General features: G+C 34.2%; 1 protein-coding gene across 1 annotated transcript; it reads left to right on the top strand.

Moving 5' to 3' along the window:
* The first annotated feature begins 1787 nt into the window (after positions 1-1787).
* Positions 1788-19533, top strand: LOC138335298 (probable ATP-dependent RNA helicase DDX56). Its single transcript, XM_069284319.1, has 16 exons — positions 1788-1926; positions 5491-5652; positions 8301-8381; positions 8875-8948; positions 9382-9552; positions 12042-12132; positions 12556-12620; positions 12957-13061; positions 13306-13377; positions 14298-14396; positions 15025-15248; positions 16068-16141; positions 17229-17318; positions 17501-17606; positions 18266-18372; positions 19407-19533. Exons 1-16 carry the CDS (start codon positions 1843-1845, stop codon positions 19479-19481), a joined length of 1680 nt encoding a protein of 559 aa, XP_069140420.1. The 5' UTR covers positions 1788-1842; the 3' UTR covers positions 19482-19533.
* Positions 19534-21560: the final 2027 nt, after the last annotated feature.

Genomic DNA, 21560 nt, shown 5'->3' with positions numbered 1-21560 from the left:
AAAGACTGATATTTTTTTCTCAGAATAACAAGATATGCTACCCCTACCCCTTAATTTTGAGCTACAAAATGCACCATTTTCAGCCATTTTTTGCCAAATCTTACCCTTTATAGAAAAAGTTCTGGTATTAAACTTACGTTAATATTTTGCATATCAATAGGAAAAAGGTTGTTCTTTCAGAATCAGGCAGAAAATGGGGGGTCCGTGTGCTTACTTTTTTGCCCCACTTGAATATTTGTTATTTTTCTGTATTTTTAGAGTAAAAATTAAAAGTGCTCAAATTACCATTAAATGTAAAATTAAAGTGAAAAAAGTGAATCATTTCATACATTAATGCTCAATATATTAATTATCACGAACAAAGTAAAGATTTACAGCAAAAATTAACTCAATACAGCTAAAAATGCTGGTGCAGTGATGATTTAAGTAAAAACAATTTCAGTAAAAAATGGTAAAACTGTGGCTCTACTTGAAGCGAAAAAAGACACAATTTCAAAATGGCCGCCAAATGGGCCATTTCTTAAAATCCCCGTATAAAAAAAATCTGCTAAAGTTAGAACTGTATTTTTTTGACAAAATTTGCAACTGGCCACTTGCTACAGATATTGATAAATTGTATTTGAAAATCTCATAACTTCTTTGATCTTTGTCGAAACGAGACTTCAACGGGACTGAAACCTCAGTCAATCAAATATTATTTGATTAACTATATTTCTTGTTTATCGTTTGTCATTTGCAAAAAAAGGTCGATCGAGGTCGATCAGAAAGCGGTAGCTTGAAAACGCGACGTTGTGGAACGACTTTGTCATCTCAGAGCTGTTCCACTAATCTTGTTTCTCGTCGTATATGGGTGTCATTATCTTAAATATAATATAAAAAAACCTTTAAATAATTTTTATTTTCATATATCATTATAATATAAATATATGGATTGAATGTATTTTTTTTTTATAATTTTCATAGCGGCTACATGTATGAATAGCAGAAGCTATCTATAATCTTCTGAGGAGCGCTAACGCATAGCCGCTATGAAAATTAGAAAAATACATTCAAATTCAATCCATATATCATCCTCGAAACTCCAGGGGTTCCAATTACTTGCGATCTCTACATCCATGGACTATTTCATAGTGAAATTGAAGGCAGTTCAACGGAAAAGATTTGACCAATCACAGACCAGCAAAGATTTCCTTTGAAGACTACAGAGAGAGCGACGCCTAACATCAAAGCCACACAGTCAACCACAATGTACCTCTTTGATGTACATCAAATGACTTAATTACCTGTTCTATTCTGTTGCCTCCTGTTTTACTATGAGTTAGTCCATGGGTGTAGAGATTGTTAGTGATCGGAACCCCTGGAATATCGAGGATGTCCATATATGTTTCTGGTGCTTGATTTTTCTTCTTTTCCACTTCTTTATTTATCTATTGGTATCTGTAGGAGTCTTGTGTGGTATTTCTGAAAAAGATAGATTCCAATTTTCTTTAAAAAATGGTATGGATAAAAGCTGACTCATCAAACTTGGGCGGTTTTCGATTTTACGGTTTGACTGGTTGGACCTAGTTGTTCGTTTATTAATTAAAGACGGACCTGGCGATTTTATGTTGTTTTCAGACGAGCCTTGACAAAGCCCTCACAGGCCTGTATAAAAAAAACTGCAGGTCCGACAGGATTTATATTTGAAATAATGACTTTAACCAACGGTCGAACCGGTTGTTTCGAATGAACGAAAAAGGACCCAACTAAAGCATTTCCGGAAAACAGGTCCCGTCCGCGTTTATACTATTCAATTAGATTGTATTTTGGATTTCCGGTTTTGGGAAACGCATGTTGTGAAAAATGGATAAGGATGGGTTGGACGATGAAATTGAAGAAAAAGAGATTGGATTTCATGAAATGGGCTTAGATGACCGTATTCTGAAGGTATGATCATAATAAAGTCTGTGTGACTGATGTTTTGATGTGCAACTGGTCCACAGACCTAATTTTAATACAGTCGCTGTTGTTTACTATGAGCACAGGACCTCTTCTTCTTTAGTTTGTCACCATCCGTCAATAGTGACGATTATAGGTGAGGTGATACGGCTCAGTGGCGTGGGGGAGGGGGTTATATACAGTACATTTTTTTCTGGTGCTGGAATAGATAAAAGTACATAGGTTGAAAACATGATAAAAATGAGGCGTTTATTTGTGGGTGGGGGCTTCAAGTGCTACGTTATTTATGTTTGCCTTGAAGCCCTCCAGTGTGGTGTTTTGTACTGTTGCCACAGGGAGGAGATTCCAGTGTTTGATGGTGTATGGGTAGAAGGAATACTTAAATGTATCCTTTGTGGCTGCGATGTGTCTGTATGCATAGGGATGTGTGTGTCTAGTGCGGGTGTCTACAGGTGTTCCTTATGATGAGATAATATGAATTTAGGCAAAGCCTCAGAAGAGCGCAGCTACATGTAATAAAATGTAAATATAGTTCAGTGATAAATCTATGTGCGCATTCCGAGTCCTGGACTCATAGAATTTTAAAAGGACCCATGAAATTTCTGGGAATGGGTATCTATGACACTCTGGGACCCATTGTTTTTCATAAAAACCATTGAAAATGACCCACGAAAAATAATCGTAGATTGAACACTGATAGTTAGGTATAACCTCAGAGCAAGATTGTTTAAACTTGTTGTCTGATCATTGACTTTTATTATGCAATTCATAAACACTTTTAGACTATTGATGGATGTTTTGCTGTTTTATGTCCAGAACGAATAATCATACCCTGCCTCCACTCCGTTCCCACGACGAACATCTGTCAGAAATATTTTGTCTGTCGTTCAGAGCTACGTCATCACAGCTATCCAGCAATATGTTGGCAGTCGTCATATAACAGGTCATATACTGGAATAGTTCAATTTACTTTTAGCTGTAAAAGGCGGAAAACTTGGCAATATGCCATGTAGCAAAATACGCATGAATATGTGCCATCATCTATGGCAACAAAGACGTCGTGACGTCACGGCTGACAGGGCCATACGCTTGAAAACACGCAAGAGTATATCATTTATCCAGTACATTTATTGTGTAGTTCTTGTCTTTGGGAAGTGATCTAAAACTACTTACAGTAAATTCAAAGTGTATCCTGATAACATGTTTTTTCTATACAGAAAATTTCAAATCTCATTGGGCTGATAATGAGAACTAAAACATGGCAGCCTGCATGGAGACGCGAGACTTTTCCAGCGGGATACGATTTCAAAATACAAAGTTAATGAATTGTAGATTGGGATCTATATGCTCACACACGTGTTATGGTTAGTAGAGCTTCGCTCTACGTGCTCTTATAAGATAGGTCACGTCCGTTTAATACATGTACATAAAGTATACAATGTAATGCATGTAAATAGAAGTGACCTATATCTTATATCTCACCTTAAGGAACAAGGCCCTGTGCTATGAGTATGACGTGTGGAAACATTTCTATTTACAGCTGGTTTACACTTTACAATTGCTTGACCATAACTTAGCCAGCAAATTTCTTCTTGAATTTGAATACATAATGTAGATGAAACTTTAAAGATCCACCAATCTAACGACTGAGCTAAAGGGAAATTCCCTCTAGCACAAAGCTAGAAGGCTATATCACTATGTACAATTAAAACACAGGACCTAGGGTTTGATATTAACTTTTGTAAGGACTTGCCTGTCAGGCAGGTGACAACAAAAACTTACCATCTGTGCCTGACTGGAAATTTGACTTGCCCATAAAAAATTGTCAAATAATTATAATATGTGTATACTGTATTATATCATATTTCTACATTATTTTTCTAGTTGACATCACTCAACAGCGAGCTTAATGAAACCTTATTTGTGTGTAGACTTAAAGATGCTCCACCGATGACAAATGACATTTTTTCGCTATCAAAAACAGGAGCAGACAGATTAGTATTTTTCTTCAGTTACAAAAGTTACTTACTTTACACCATTACCCCATTGAAGTTTGAGCTTCTAATTTTATTTCAAGACAAACATATTAAATGTAATTAATTGCATCCAGAAAAAATTCCATGGCACTATATGTCCTATATGAAATGAAGTATTGATTGCGCATGCACCAAAAGCAAAATAAATTATTTCATTTGATTTTTGTGTTAATTAGACGTATACAAACCTATACAAACAATAAATACAACAACAACAAAAAAAATCAGATTTGAAGTATTGATTGCGCATGCACCAAAAGCAATATAAATTATTTCATTTTTTTTTGTGTTAATTAGACATATATAATACTCGATTAAACACCAATTATTGTTAAATGATGAACATTGTTTAAGCTCTGTCAGCAGTGGATCCGGAGCATCTTTAAATGTATGTTTTATGTAAACATGATCGAGTAATTATTTACCCGAAAGCATGTGTATATATGTACAATGTACCTCGAATAAATGGTATGTAGATGTATTGACCTTTATATATACAAACCAAATAAATACAAAATAAAAAAAAAATCAGATCCTAATTTCCAATTTTATTGATGATTATGTCACTACATGTATATATGCAAATTATTGCATTTGCTGTGATTTCACATGCATAGGACAAGATCAATATCAACTACATTCAAAGGATATTACATTCTTCCAACTTTATGCATATAAGTATGGCAATGAGACAAAAGCAGTTCATTGGAAATTGTATATCAAGGATTTTTTGGTCAGATATAATTATTCGTGCATGTCAAGGCAATTTACTATTAGACAATAGCAGTTCATGGGACAGTAGGTACTGCCAAGGATTTATTTATGTAGGCATTTGTCTATAAGATAAAAGCAGATGTGAAGTTTTGTGCATGTGTACATGGGTGACCTTCAAGGAATATATATATATATATATATATACATTATATATAGGGAATATCAGGCCAATGGGTCACAGTGCTGTAAAGTTATGGAGTGCAGTACTCTAGTGCAATTATGCAGTATGAAGGAGATACCATTGTGTATGATAAATTAATAATTTGTGTGTCCTTATATAGTGCTAATGATTTTTTTTTCTTCTGAAAGTGGTCATCAGTTTGTGGTTCAGGGATCGATGGAGAATCAATAGCAACTTTTTATGTTGTATTTTGTGTCAGAGATATTCTTAGATTGATTTATATGTAAACGTTCTCAACAATATTTTTAACATGCTACAGACTATCAAGTCAGACAACTCTTTTGAAACATTTGCTTGCTTTGAAATTGTGAATTTTTACCCTTTGACCTTTGACCTCTGAAATTACCATGAGCACAGAAAAAATCTGATATTCTGAATAGCAAACAATATGCAGCTGACCCTAATGTATCTTTATGCAAAATATTTTGCTTATCACTGAGTGGCTATAAAACGTGATACCCCTCCTTTGGCTCTGATTTATTTGATTGCCTCACTGGAAATAATCTTAATTTTCTTTCAGACAAGTACACTAACCAAACTTTATCTATTTGATTGTTTCAGGCTATATCAGAGCTTGGCTGGTCCAAGCCTACCCCAATTCAGGAAAAAGCCATTCCTTTAGCTTTAGAAGGTAAAGACATCTTGGCTAGAGCTCGGACCGGCTCGGGGAAGACAGCAGCATTCTGTATCCCTGTAATACAGAAAATATTAGCTGCAAAATCTGTAAGTATATACAGAGCACAGGATACAGTATACTAGCAGGAAATTTTCGCGGTCATAATATTTCCAATGAAAATGCAAATTTGATATAATTTGGTGAGTAAAATTGTGTTATGTTTGTTTTGATAGTGAACAGTTTTTCACTAGATACGTGTACGGCTTACAGTTGCCAGGCAACAACTAACAATATGCTCCACTCATTACTTTTGGGAATTATCAAAGCAAAACTTTTGCTGAAAGTGAATATTTTGCGTCTTTATAAAAGGCGATGTTTAAATTTAACAAATTAAATTTTGGCGATGTTTAAATTTAACAAATTAAATTTTGGCAATCTACATACCTTCCCACCAAATCGCCAACTTAAAGCCCTGCTAAATTTAAAATATCCCGCTCTATGGCATTTAATACTTGGTATTTCATAATACTGTAAACATCTTTATTTCAAAACAGTTAAATTTTAGCGCAAAAGTGACAAAATGATAATTTTGATTTATTAGAAATAGATTAGCACAATGCAGTGAAAAAGTCTTTTACAAAATTTAATGCTATACATGAAATAGCACTTCAAATACAATGGGAAAAACACTAAATAAAATTACCTCTTAAAATAAGTATTTTTACAAAACAGTACTAAATTAATCAAGCAGTTTTAATTTTTAATAAAATTCATATTACACTACAATAACTTGCACTCTGAAGATTTTCAACATCAAAAAGTGTTACAGTGAAGTCACATTGTCCCTATATCCTAGAATCCTTACGTCACGTCATTGTGTTTTTACGTCATTTCATAGGTTCTGTCATGTCGTCTTAATTGATTCACTGCCTGGCACTGCCAATGAAAATCACTCCAGGTTATTAGCTCAAGTAAGCTGAAAGCTCAGGTGAGCTATTGCTATGGAAGAGCATTCATTGTGCTCCGTCTATGGTGTGTCGTCTGTGGACTTTTTCCAACAGATAGGGATGAAATTTGTTATGAATGACTAGGTTAAAGGTCCTGATTAACAACTTCGCAAAATTTTAATTGAAAAAAAATGTTCAAGATGGCACTACACCATGTGTAAAATCCATGTTTAGGTTGCCTCTCGAAGAGAGATGGGCTTAGGGAATCACCCTGGTGTCGGCATTGGAAATCCAGATGAAAGTTATGTTGCAAGTGTTGATAAAATTTAATCCGAAACAACTGACATTTATTTCTACATTAATTTATGATTAGAAGTGTTTTGATGTGTGTGAACAATTATTTTAAGGAATTCAAAGAAAATGCTGGATTTTCAGATGACATTAATGAAGATGATGAAAATTGACATCTTGGTCCACAATGCATGTTGAACTTCAATTTGAAAAAAAAAAAAAAAAAAAAAAAAATTAGTCCCCTACTTTTTACAAAAGGGTTAAAAGTTAATGGAAAGTAAAAACATGGATGAACAAGGACTGCTGAATTTAATTCTGTGAAGTTCATATCTTTAGTTGTAGAACAATAATTGATTGATCAGGGCTCTTGTATTACAGTAGGCAGTGACAAATGCAGATATATTACCGATCATACAATATTGGGTGACCGTTAGGTCACTGCATGTCAAGTAGTTTATGTGATTATTGAATTTTCTGCAAATGCAGCGTGTTCAATAGAAGCTCTATTTAATACCATACAATAAATTTGACTTGTATCTGAGTAGGTTTGATCTGTCTATAATATGAGAAGATGTCTTACTTCCTTTGAATACTAAAATAACTGTGTACTCTAAAAGCTTTTGAGCACACTGCTTATTTAACCAAGGTCCAACTCATCAAAAAAGATATATTTCTTTAAAAAACCCTCTTTATTAAACTTCTTGTTTTGTCTATATACGTTTATAAATGCATAAAATTAAATCTTATATCATGTACAAATATAGGTTTATTGTTGGTGCCCATACATGTATTGTATACTAATATACAAACCAAGGTTGGCATCATTATTTTGCAGAATAGCTATAAGAAATATTTGCATGTATTATTATATGACACAATGCCAAGACAATAAAAAAGTTTGGAGCAAATGTCCTATGTATGCAGTAATTGGAGAACATATAAATACTGATGGTTAGAAATATGTGCCAGGTCCCTGTGAATGAGTGAGACAATATACTGTCTTCTAGACGAAACTAATTTCATTTCTTATCTCAAAACTATTTATAATTAAAGCAGGTATTACTGTATAATATGAACTATTTGTGTGTACTTTATAGGAAATAAATTAAAGTTGCTCCACCGCCGACACAGCATAAACGATACTCATCATTTGAACAATAATTGGTGTTTAATCATGTATCTACATGTATGTGTGTAATCATTAACACTAAAAACAATATAAAATAATTTATTTTCCTTTTGGTGCATGTTGTGCCATCAGTACATGTACTTCATTACATATAGGACAAAGTGCCACAGAAATTTTTTGGGATGCAATTAATTATTTTTAATAGTTTTATCTTGAAGTAGAATGAGAAGTTCAAACTTTTCAATGGTGGTTCTGGTGTAAAGTAAGTAACTTTTGTAACTGAAGAAAAATACCAATTTATCTGCTCCTGTTTTTGATAGAGAAAAAGTACTGTTGTCAGCGATGGAGCATCTTTGAAATAATGAATTCCATTGTTTCTGTTGAACAGACAAGCAGGGAACAGTGTGTGAAGGCTATTGTTCTTACACCAAGCAAAGAATTATGTGAGCAAGCTTTCAAAAATATCACAGTAAGTATTTGTAATTTATATAAAATACACCACAGGATAATACACATTACAGAGTTATCTGACCTTGTGATTACTGGGTATTGATGGTGACATCAAATGTTTGTGAGCTTAACGTTATACTTTTAGAGAAAGTGACGTGAGATAAGCACACAAAACAATGACGTCACATTGCATGGATACCTACCTGCAAGAGAGCAAACTCTGTTAATATCCAAAGATAGCATTACTGGTAGTATTCATGGTTATATGAATAAAGCTACTGTATACACTAAAACAAATTCATAAATTATAGCTACCAGTATGTACATTACGAAAAACTTATCTTGAATTACGGGAAAATTTTAGTATCAGGACTTATGATATTTTTTCCGATCAAAATATTAAGGTTCCTTTTTGTACCAATACTCTTCATTATCAGATTTGTTTCTTTGTATAGAATAGACCTGTTATTTCATCATATTAATTTAAATGTTTTATTATTATTTTTCGGAAGTCTTTAACTTCAAGTTGTTCCAGGGAAGTGAAATGTCTTGATATATCTCCACAGTTGCCTCTTCCTGCACAAAAGTAAGTTATCCATGATTCCATATTTTAAATAAATATTACACCATTTAAATTTGAAAAAAAAAAATGTTTTCAATTACCAGGTATATATACAAAGAAGAGATTACCAAAAGCTTAATGCAATATATTGCTTCAAAAACAATTGCAGTGTACATGTACAGATAGTGTAGTTATGTTTACAATCGTTTCATTGGTACCGAGAGAAGAGTCAAATTTTTGACCCAATATATAGCAGGGAAGCCTCACGAAACTGTTCCTTGAGGCCGAAGGCTACTGAGCTTTACTTGATTTGACCATTTGGTTTTAAATGTTCCAATTGTTTTCGTCCCTTTGCATTGGTTGTCTTCATAGACAGGTTTCACTTTTTTATTTACTGAATGTGCTGGTATTTGTCATTACTATATAGAATATCTATAATTTCCGATACCAAACACAGGCCCATGTTAGCAGAGAAGCCAGATATCGTAGTGGCAACACCCACACGCATCCTTGCACATATCCGAGCTGGAAACTTGTGCATCAAGGATTCACTGGAACTACTCATAATGGACGAGGCAGATCTACTCTTCTCCTTTGGATATGAAACTGACATCAAAGGCATATTAGGGTAAATATGGAAAAGGATAAAACAATTTTTAAAAATTATTTTGCTATTGATATTTCTTTTAACACTTCATATTCAAAACTAATTTTTAGCTCACCTGGCCCGAAGGGCCGGTGAGCTTATGTCATGGCGCGGCGTCCGTCGTCGTCCGTCCGTCCGTCGTCCGTCCGTCCGTCCCGTCCGTCCGTCAACATTTCCTTTAAATCGCTACTAGTCATAGAGTTCTGCATGGATTGTAACCAAATTTGGCCACAAACATCCTTGGGGGAGGGGGAACAGAACTTGTATAAATTTTGGCTCTGTCCCCCCCGGGGCAGGAGGGGCGGGGCCCAATAGGGGAAATAGAGGTAAATCCTATAAATCGCTACTTGTCCTAGAGTTCTGCATGGATTGTAACCAAATTTGACCACAAACATCCTTGGGGGAGGGGGAACAGAACTTGTATAAATTTTGGCTCTGGTCCCCCGGGGGCAGGAGGGGCGGGGCCCAATAGGGGAAATAGAGGTAAATCCTTTAAATCGCTACTTGTCCTAGAGTTCTGCATGGATTGTAACCAAAATTAGCCACAAACATCCTTGGGGGAAGGGGAACAGAACTTGTATAAATTTTGGTTCTGATCCCCCAGGGGCAGGAGGGGCGGAGCCCGATAGGGGAAATAGAGGTAAATCCTTTAAATCGCTACAAGTCATAGAGTTTTGAATGGAATGTAACCAAATTTTGCCACAAACATCCTTTGGGGAAGGGGAACAGAACTTGTATAAATTTTGGCTCTGACCCCCTGGGGGCAGAAGGGGCGGGGCCCAATAGGGGTAATAGAGGTAAATCCTTTAAATCGCTACTTGTCATAGAGCTCTGAATGGAATGTAACCAAATTTGGCCACAAACATCCTTGGGGGAAGGGGAACAGACCTTGTATAAATTTTGGCTCTGGTCCCTCAGGGGCAGGAGGGGCAGGGCCCAATAGGGGAAATAGAGGTAAATCCTTTAAATCGCTACTTGTAATAGAGTTCTACATGAATTGTAACCAAATTCTGCCACAAACATCCTTGGGGAAAGGGGAACAGAACTTGTGTAAATTTTGACTCTGGTCCCCTGGGGGAAGGAGGGGCGGGGCCCAATAGGGGAAATAGAGGTAAATCCTTTAAATCGCTACTAGTCATAGAGTTCTGAATGGAATGTAACCAAATTTGGCCACAAACATCCTTGGGGGAAGGGGAACAGAACTTGTATAAATTTTGGCTCTGGTCCCCCAGGGGCAGGAGGGGCGGGGCCCAATAGGGGAAATAGAGGTAAATCCTTTAAATCGCTACTAGTCATAGAGTTCTGTATGGAATGTAACCAAATTTGGCCACAAACATCCTTGGGGGAAGGGGAACAGAACTTGTATAAATTTTGGCTCTGGCCCCCCGGGGGCAGGAGGGGCGGGGCCCAATAGGGGAAATAGAGGTAAATCCTTTAAATCTCTACTTGTCCTAGAGCTCTACATGAATTGTAACCAAATTTGGCCACAAACATCCTTGGGGGAAGGGGAACAGAACTTGTATAAATTTTGGCTCTGATCCCCCAGGGGCAGGAGGGGCGGGGCCCAATAGGGGAAATAGAGGTAAATCCTTTAAATCGCTACTTGTCATAAAGTTTTGAATGGAATGTAACCAAATTTGGCCACAAACATCCTTTGGGGAAGGGGAACAGAACTTGTATAAATTTTGGCTCTGGTCCGCCGGGGGCAGGAGGGGCGGGGCCCAATAGGGGTAATAGAGGTAAATCCTTTAAATCGCTACTAGTCATAGAGTTCTGAATGGAATAAAACCAAATTTGGCCACAGACATCCTTTGGGGAAGGGGAACAGAACTGGTATAAATTTTGGCTCAGACCCCCCGGGGGCAGGAGGGGCGGGGCCCAATAGGGGAAATAGAGGTAAATCCTTTAAATCGCTACTAGTCATAGAGTTCTACATGAATTGTAACCAAATTTGGCCACAAACATCCTTGGGGGAAGGGGAACAGAACTTGTATAAATTTTGACTCTGGCCCCCCGAGGACAGGACGGGTGGGGCCCAATAGGGGAAATAGAGGTAAATCCTATAAATCTCTTCTTGTCCTAGAGTTTTGTTTGGATTGTGACCAAATTTGGCCATAAACATCCTTGGAAGAAGGGGAACAGAACTTGTATAAATTTTGGCTCTGACCCCCCTGGGGGCAGGAGGGGTGGGGCCCAATAGGGGATTTAGAGGTTAATATTAAAATTCCTTCAGAAAAGAAACAATGAACCTGTATTCAGAACATTACTTGGCATTACAAACCAGGTGAGCGATACAGGCCCTCTGGGCCTCTTTTTAAGTATTCACATACTCTATGGAGGTGTCACCATATTTCATATTTTTACATTAATTAACACCGTTTGTGAATTGTGAGATTACACTCATGAATAAATAATAAATAATAAATCCACTTTAACAGTAATGTTAAATGTTTGATATTCTGTGATTGTAGACACCTACCTAAAATCTACCAAGCCTTCCTGATGTCGGCCACATTGAATGATAGCGTTAAGGCTCTCAAGAAGATGGTCCTTCACAATGCGGTAGGTATGATTTCTGTGTTGTCCCTAAGTTTGACTGTGAGGGGTGTTATTAAGCCACTGTGATGAAAGGGAACACGTTGTGTTACATACTTTCATCTTGGCTCATGTATTACAAGTTTGTCGCTATGTTGCTCCCATTCTGATTTCTTTTATATTTGGAGGTGTGACTTTTATATCTTACTGGCATTTCTAATTTTAATGAAGACTCAGTCTCTTTCAGTATACGATATGTTAATCTCCATAATCTATTTAATTCAATAAGTTCAAATAAGATTTATTAATGGAAAAAGCTTTTAAGGGAATGCTTTTCACTACATTGAAATATTTTGATATCATTGAAAACCAGTGCTTGAAAAGTAAGGATTTAGGGATAATTTTATCTGAAGTGTTGTATTCATATATGTTGTCCTGTGTATTTGATAGGTAATTTTAAAGCTGGAAGAAGCTCAGTTACCAGAGGCAGCCCAGCTAACACAGTACCACATCAAGTAAGTACAAGATCCTGTCTATAGTGATCAAACCAATGGAGAGTCAAGAATGTCGTTATAGATTGGCGGTCATTATATACAGGTGGTCATAAGGGCATGATTAACTGTATAATTATAGAAAATAATTTTGAAAATTTGATAATTTGAGACTACAATGAATTGATTGGATACAGCTATTACATAATGACAACATTTGTTGTTTTATGGCATGATAAATGTACAAAGTAACAAAATGTCTACCTAGAGTATGGACTTATTTTACACACCTGATTGTCTCCCTTGTGGGTAATCTTTAAGTACCATAGGATTTTAGATGTCCATGATTTGATATTTCAGATGCGAAGAAGAAGACAAATTTGCCTTAATATATGTTTTACTGAAACTGAAGCTTGTACAAGGGAAAACAATACTGTTTGTCAATTCTGTCAACAAATGTTACAAGTAAGATGATTTTTTTTTCAAATTTTGAAAATTATCATAATTGTTTAAATCTTCATTTCAAACATAACTGATTAAATTTTAAAATTAAATAAATGTAGATTTCATTTAACTACTAAGAAGAAGTGATTTAATTATGCATGTATCGATAATTATTATGTTTAAATCTTCTTTCGATACATAATTTGTAAGTTCTGTTGTTTATGCAGATTTCATTTAGATTAACAGTGTTTAATTATCTTTTCAGATTGAAGTTATTTTTAGAACAGTTTGGTATTGCTGCCTGTGTTCTTAATTCAGAACTTCCAGTCAACTCGAGGTAATTTTGTCAGAGTTCTTAAAGGTCTACTACCTTTCTGAAATGGCTTTCAATTCTTAAAATGGGAATGTAAAATGAGATCGATAATTTTGTAGAGTCACAAAAGTTATTAACTTACCGTTAATACGACACGTATTGTCACCTTCTGAACAATTTGATTAAAATAAATAAAATGTTAATTTTCATGACGCGGGTCGTCTTATGTTTCCCTCCGTCGTCCAAAATACAGCACGGTAATTAGTACTATCACTGCAGAAGACAGCAAAACAGCTAAATGACTTTCCTCTGTTATCATATATTATGCTGGGAATCTTGCATATGTTTGGTGTTGTAACCTCATCTTAGGCCATCGGTGTATATTTTGTGATGTTATTAATGTTTTTAAGAAACCTTTTTATTTTGCGCCGGAAAGTTAGTGGGCCTTTAAATAAAAGTAACTTAATTTCTATGAAAATGCTTTGAAAGGGAAATCCCAAAATTTAGTTGGTTAACAGTATACAGGTAGGATTATATATCTTCATTTCTACCATGTTCCAACATAAATGCTTTTACAAATGAGAGTTAATCACAGAATGAAATAATGTATTTCTTGCATCACATAAGTTTTCATGAATATGATTTATTCCATACCGGGGGGGGGGGGGGGGGGTAATTAATTATTTTTGAACTTTAGAAAGACAAATGTTACTTACTGAGTTGATTTCAGATTAAATATGATTAATGACGACTAAATCAATTTTAATGTTATTACAGTATCAATTCAATCAATTCCTAATATAGTTGACATTTTAAGTTGTGTGATAGATAAAAATTTGATTTAACTGATAATCTGAAGAAATTGAATCACTAGATATGAAGCTAAATCAAGCATTCTTATACCTGAACTGTTTCTCACCCTCAGATGTTTGTATTTTCTGTAGGTGCCATGTTGTGAACCAGTTCAATGATGACCTGTATGACTATATCATCGCATCAGACGAGACAATGCTAGCTGAGCCGGGCTCTGGCAAAGCTAAAAAGTGGGTACATTTTCAAAAGTCATATTCTTTCTATAGCTAGCTCACCTCAGGAGCAGCTTATGAAATGAATTTGTCAAAGGTTTGACACGGGTATCTATAGATCTGTAGACAGTACTGTTATTCTTTGTATTGTTTGACTGCCAATAATTTCTTGTGCTGTTTTAGGGTTACGACACAGGATTGTAGAGTGATAACGTCGAGTCAGAATTTTACAAATCCAACGCAGTCTTTGACAACAAAAGACTTTTTTAAAACATTCATGTACAATGTACTTTGATTACAGATAAGAAGTACATGCGTTATATAGAAAATGGATATTAATTTTACGCCTGAATTGTACTTCTCACAATGCTTCTCCTTCATTGAACTGTCTATGGATAGTTATGCTGTTTAATATTGGGTTTCGTTGAATTCTGTGACATTACAACAATTTGAAATATTTTGATAAAGTGAACCATATATTGTCAATGATAAGTGAACCATAATGTCAAATCTACTCTGTATCTGATAGTGTTATACTATAATTACGGTTAAATTATTAAGCTAGTTCATAGGGATTATTGCATGTAGCTTACATGTTGCCGAAACTAATTCTACCAGTAAGGCAAACTCTTTCAATGATTTTTAGAGAACACAAGAAAAGAGATCGAGAGTATGGTGTGTCAAGAGGAATTGATTTTCAGAATGTATCAAATGTAGTGAACTTTGACTTTCCGGAGACGGTCACAGCATACATACACCGTGTGGGGCGGACAGCCAGGGGAGATAATCAAGGCACAGCCCTGTCGTTTGTTAGTATAAAAGAAATGCCACTGTTGGAGGAGGTGGAAAGCTCTCTCAAGGAAACCTCAGGTATCAGTCAATCTATGTAATTTTAAAATAGGTGATATGATATTGATCTGCTATTTCCTTTCATCTTTAATTTTCAAGGGGTTACAATCACTGTTGTTATAAACACCCCTGGATTATATCATAGTGAAGCGGAATGCATTTCAGGAGAAAAAAAATGACCAATCTCAGTTTTGTACAGAGGCTTCCTTTGAAGATTACAGAGAGTGATGCGCCCAGCTTCAAAGTCACGCAGTCAACCACAGTGTACCTTTACCTGATTCTTTTGATGTACATCAAAGTATTGGGGGTACCAAAGTACATGTGTCTTTTTGTTACCTTTTAGTCCAGGGATGGTTATTACGACATGCGAAAGAAATGTTGAAAATAAAGCTTTTGATTGATTGTGGAATTTGTTTATTCTTACAGTTTAAAGATGCTCCACCGCTGACAGAGCATAAATGACATTCATCATTTGAATAATAATTGGTGTTTAATAGTGTATATATATGCCTAATTAACACAAAAAATAACATGAAATAATTTATAGTGCCGCAGGAATTTTTTCGGGATGCAATTAATTATTTTTCATATTTTTAACTTGAAGTAAAATTAGAAGCTCAAACTTTTTCAATGGTGGTAATGGTGTAAAGTAAGTAACTTTTGTAACTGAAGAAAAATACTAAATCGTCTGCTCCTGTTTTTCATTAAAATTATGAAAATTAAGAGAAAAAATAAAGTAAACACATCATACATTTGTAATAGATACAATATTTACTGAGTTCATAACATTTGAGTGTGATTACAAATAGGACTTTAAATATTGTTTGATTTATTTTTCAGCAAATGGAGAAACCGTATTCAAACCCTATAACTTCAAGATGGAGGAAGTAGAGGGCTTTAGATATCGAGCCAAGGTATAGTACTGCAAATAATATAATTCCAATTAAAAGTGAAAATTATATTTAGATTGTATTATTTTGATTAAATAAATAAGGTATACAAAATCACATAACTGGCTCATCCAGCCATGTCATACGGCCATGTCATAAATATTGTACATGTGTAATAACACTCTATGACGTCACATGTAGTATTAGCGTCATAATACATTTATATATATAATAATATATAGAAAAAACTAAACTAAAACAAATCTGTGATCGATCTCTTACGTTTTCCCTGAGATCGATCGCAGATTTGTTTTAGTTTTGTTTTTTCTATTTAAATTCCACAACAAGGATATTCAACATTTATTTATTATATATGTATAATAGTATATTGTAGTTGGAAACCTCACATTAGAGGCGGATTTATACTGTTTTATATAGAGACAAAATTAAAAGTTTGATTTATTTTTCTATTAATAAAAGTGATGTGATGAACAGAATCTTACACTTGTGACTATGTGATATGAAATTTATCAAACTTGCTTAAGACTTGTGGCACATCAAATTATTGAACTCTTGATAAATTTCATATTACAAAGCCACTCATGTAAGATCCTCTATTGAAATCATTTGCACTATATTGATAACTTTAGTGCGAGTTAATAATGATTTATCATGGAAGTAATGACTTTAGACTTTTTGATTGTGATATTATTTGTGCAATAAAAGTCATATGTGCCCTAATGGGGCAAAACCTTTGACATGTCATTTTTTTCTTCGGTGATCTTACTAAAATCAGTTTTGATGATCTAAGCTGTATATATCATTTAAATGAACTTGGAGACATGTATGATGCCTTATAAACATAACTGCATAGTAAACGTAAACATCATGATCTTTTAATTAGCCATACAAGTATACATGTTCTGCTAAAATTCATTATCTATTTGTCTGTGTAAAAATACATGTAAGACCTATGTATTGTAATTAAATTATAAATGTAATTCTCAAAATATTAATAACTTTTTATGGTAAATAACGTATTTAAAGTTCTTCATGATTTATCATTATCAAAATTACGCCACATAACTTTCAATGTATGGTAAAATTGCAGGATGCTATGAGAGCGGTGACAAAAACAGCAATCAAAGAAGCAAGGCTCAAGGAGATTAAACAAGAGTTGTTAACCTCATCTAAACTCAAGGTGAAGATTTCTTTAAGTTTTTTTTTATTTATTTAGACAAAAATAGTATTGATGTATATATCGTATTTTTTAATGTTCTTGAAAAACATAACTTTTATTTTCATCAGTTACTTTCATTGTATTACCATTCAACCATTTTAAGGACAGGAATTTTGCTATAAATGAGTTTTTTCTTGTTTTAGTGTCATTTCCAAGATAATCCCAGAGATCTTCAGATCCTTAGACATGATAAATTCCTACACACTGTAAAGAGTCAGCTTCACATGAGAAATGTTCCAGAGTATCTAGGTAAGAAAAAAAATGATCAAGACAATATCAAATGGTTTACATTTGATATAAATGTTCCATTGATAAGACATGAAAAGAAATGATTTACAGTCTAACTTTGTTGTTTTGAAAATTACTAATGATCTTGTAACTGGAAGGAAAGATCAACATTAACTTGACAAGAATTACCTTTCATTTAGAATTTAATTGTATTTTCATTTACCGTATTCTCTGTAATTAGCGCCCTCCCCTATAAGTGCCCCTCTCCTCTTCTGGAGAAAAAGTTGAAATTATATAAACACCCCCATTTGATGGATTAAACAATGTTTTACAACAGTGTGATACTTACAACAACGACATTGTATCCCATATTACGAACTTCAGTAATAATGTTTCTCAAAGGATAGAAGGCATTTGCATATTTACTGTAACTGATTAGTATGCCATGACTACATCAGAATTAAGATATTGCTGACTTGTTTAAGAAGTTTTTTTAAAATTTTGGTTTCCTAAATAGCTCCCCTTTGGTATATATTTGGCGAATTTATATACGGTAATATACAATTTAAAATTAAATATGTTACACAAACAAAAGTTGGTTAGATAATGGAGAGCTAGGGATAGAAGAACAGTTACTGTAAATTGAAGTAGAATCATGAATATTTGGTATTGAATTTCAGTTCCTCCCACATTGAAGAAAATAGGTCATCGTACTGGTCAAGAATCCAGAAAACGGTCAAGAACTTCAGATTACTCTGGACCGTCACGGGGACAGATAAAATACAAGGTAAGATAATCAAGCGAAATCCATACAGATTTTACTGGTACATTGATTAAACACTTAATTATACACAGAAAATTTTCCCTTCGTTTTGTTTTTAACTTTAATTAATCATATCAATATAGTGCTTAGAATATTTGAACAAAAGCAATGCTTCAAAGTTGACTGATTTAAACTTTAAGATTTTGTAACAAGAAGAAAGTTTATTAAAGGTTAAGGATAATTTATAAAAACACACACAGTATTTAGAGTTAGTTATGCTGTATATAATGGTTCATTATTAAATACTAATATAAAGCACTTTATTTTCATGCATTTCACTTTCTTCCCAAATACATAAATTCACAATAAAGGGCTGTTTACCTACAGTCGTGAATTCATATTTACATATTTATACATTTATTTGTAAAGCATGTAAAATAATGTACAAGTTTGCTCACTAAATTATGTGAAAACTTGTATTCATGTAAATAAGGTGGTTTACAGAAAATAAACTGTTCTACTCTGTGAAACTAAAGATGTGATGGTTTTGCCACATCAGTTTATTCTGTTATGAAAAATCTCTCCCTACCCAACTGGAGAATACAACATATTAATTTCATTGAATGAAGTATTCACCATAATTAGTATTCAGGAGGCTTAAAAACGGAATAAAGGAAGGGGCTTATTAGTGAACCAAATGTAAGCTATGGACGAAATATATCAGTCATATTTGAACTCTCTCTGTACTCATGACACATTATCTGCTACACTAAACAGGCATATGCCTTCTAACCTCTGAGAAGCATTATTATGTCGTGATTCACATGAAAAAGACTCGCAATTTCATGTAACATGGGATATAATGCTGATGTTAGATGCATCACAATCACATGTTGTAAAGCATTGTTTAATCCATGGGATGGGAACGTTCATACAACTTACAAATTCTTTTCCAGAAAAGGGGAGAGGCGCTTAAAGGGGGAGGGACGGTAATTACGATGAATACGGTATATTGAAGTAGGATATGAGTAAGGACTTTGTTTTTTGCTTTGTTGTAGAAAAAACAAGAAGATCCTTTGAAAAGTTTTGCATTTGCTGGATTAAGTGGAAAAAAGAAGAAAAGGAAGAAGTGATTTGTTGATTACACACTATTATCTGTTTGTAATAAATTTGTTGTGAAATGATTATTTTATTGGTTGACATCAGTTGTTTGGAAGAAATTTGTTTAAAAGAAATTAAAAATCCAGTGTCAAGATTACAGCTGCGATGGCCATCGTGGATCCTGGATCAACACGAAAGATACAACTCTTTTTATCAATTCGATGTCTCACTTACAAACTTACATATTTTTATTAAAGTAGTTTGAGATTATGTTAACTTTGTATAATACGAATCCCATTGTATTCTATATAATGTTATCTAATTATCAACTATACATTAACAAAGAATTTACGAAAGGAAACCTGAATATATAACCTAACACAGTAAAACATGTTAATAGCAATTCCAGAATGGACATGCAAATTTTCATTATTAGCTTCACAAACTTCTGTGTTATTAGCTCACCTGGTCTGAAAGACCAAGGTGAGCTTATGCGATACTGTGGCGTCCGTCGTCAGGCATCGGTTGTCCAACCGTCCGTCAACAATCAACTTCTTCTCCATAATGTCTGGTCGGAATTTAACGTAGACCGTCCCTTCTGTGACGTCAAACTTTTGTAACGTCGCTATCCGGATCCCGGCAAAGGTATTTTATTTCTCTGTATCTATTATAACTCGCTTTTGGCATCTGCATTTGAACAAATATTTTTTGTCTGGAACCTTTCCGACTGTTTAATTGAAGTATATCAATCTAAAGGTGTAGCAATTGTTAAATATAGTATAACTTTGAAGATTCATGCATGAAGTAAAATAGAAGAATCATAATAGCCACTAAATAATTAGATGGAATACACATGGATTTACGGAGACTCAAAATGAAAAACGTCACGTCAGTAGTAACAAATGAATAACCATTATCGTTATAATTGTATACCTATCTTTTTGCAGAATAGAAATAAATTTACTCAGTAGGACCTATATGGATGTCGAAGGAAGTTAGTGGTGTTTTAAATGGACACATTCGAGTTTCAAGCTTCAATAGACACTTCGTAAATACCGCTAACCGACAAACAAAATACGGAAATATAATTGCTGGAAAATATTTTCATTTTATTTGCTATTGAAATCTTTATAGTTTGAAAGGTGTCATTACAGAAAATAGTCCATTTTACTCGGTATTACACAGAGCAAATATTTTTATCTCAGAAAAAGCTGATGTATTTTCTGCCGCATTAGACTCTTTTTGGAGTTTTGAGGTCAGGCCAACATTATAGCTTGCAAAGTGGTTTGTTATATTTTATATAATCAATAAATAAAATAATTAAGATATGTAATTATTGTGCATCTTGTATGCTCCAATAGTATAATAAAATATAGAAAATTAACAAGGGTAATTGAATAACACAAAACGTTGAAAAGTAATACGGATTTGCCTATTCTTAACATTTTCAGGCCAAAATTTAAGGGGTATTAGAAAGAAAATTGGTGATATTTTGAAAAATAATGTGGTGAGGTATACTTTTTATAAGTTTTTCTTACTGCAAATAAGTCAATCTTCATAGAAATTATTAAAAAAAAAAAATTTCTGAGATTATTTTTTCAAAAAAAAAAAGAAAACATGACTATTTTGATGCAGTTTTTCACAAAAATTGGGTCCGGATTTAATTTTTAGCTGTTGGGCTCTTTAGCTGGTGGGCAGAGCCCAACAGCTTATGCTATGGTGTGTTGAAAAGGAGCTTGTTAACAAGATATCTTGGAAAGTAGTTGTTTGTTCTGCACCATCTTTCGTATCTGGTTTCGCGTATGGTTATTACAGATCGCTATTGAATTACAGCACTATTTGACCATTCACTGATTTTTAATTAATTTATTTCATGTTTCCTTCTTTGGTCTGTTTGTATATCTGCAGTATCCTATTTATAGCTCTGATAAATGCTGTCCCTGACTGTGAGTGTCAGCAGCCCAAGTGTAAACACTCACAGTAGTTTTAAGTGTTGGCTGCTTTAGGAGTTATATGTTTATATAAAACTAACCATACTTCTAGTGTTACGGTGTTCATGGTGTACCGCTCACACACCTGATAAGAATGACTATGTATCTAATAGGATAAAG

Source organism: Argopecten irradians, chromosome 11 (assembly GCF_041381155.1).
Source record: "Argopecten irradians isolate NY chromosome 11, Ai_NY, whole genome shotgun sequence".
NCBI classification, from domain to species: domain Eukaryota; kingdom Metazoa; phylum Mollusca; class Bivalvia; order Pectinida; family Pectinidae; genus Argopecten; species Argopecten irradians.
This window is presented reverse-complemented; position numbering and strand designations above follow the sequence as displayed.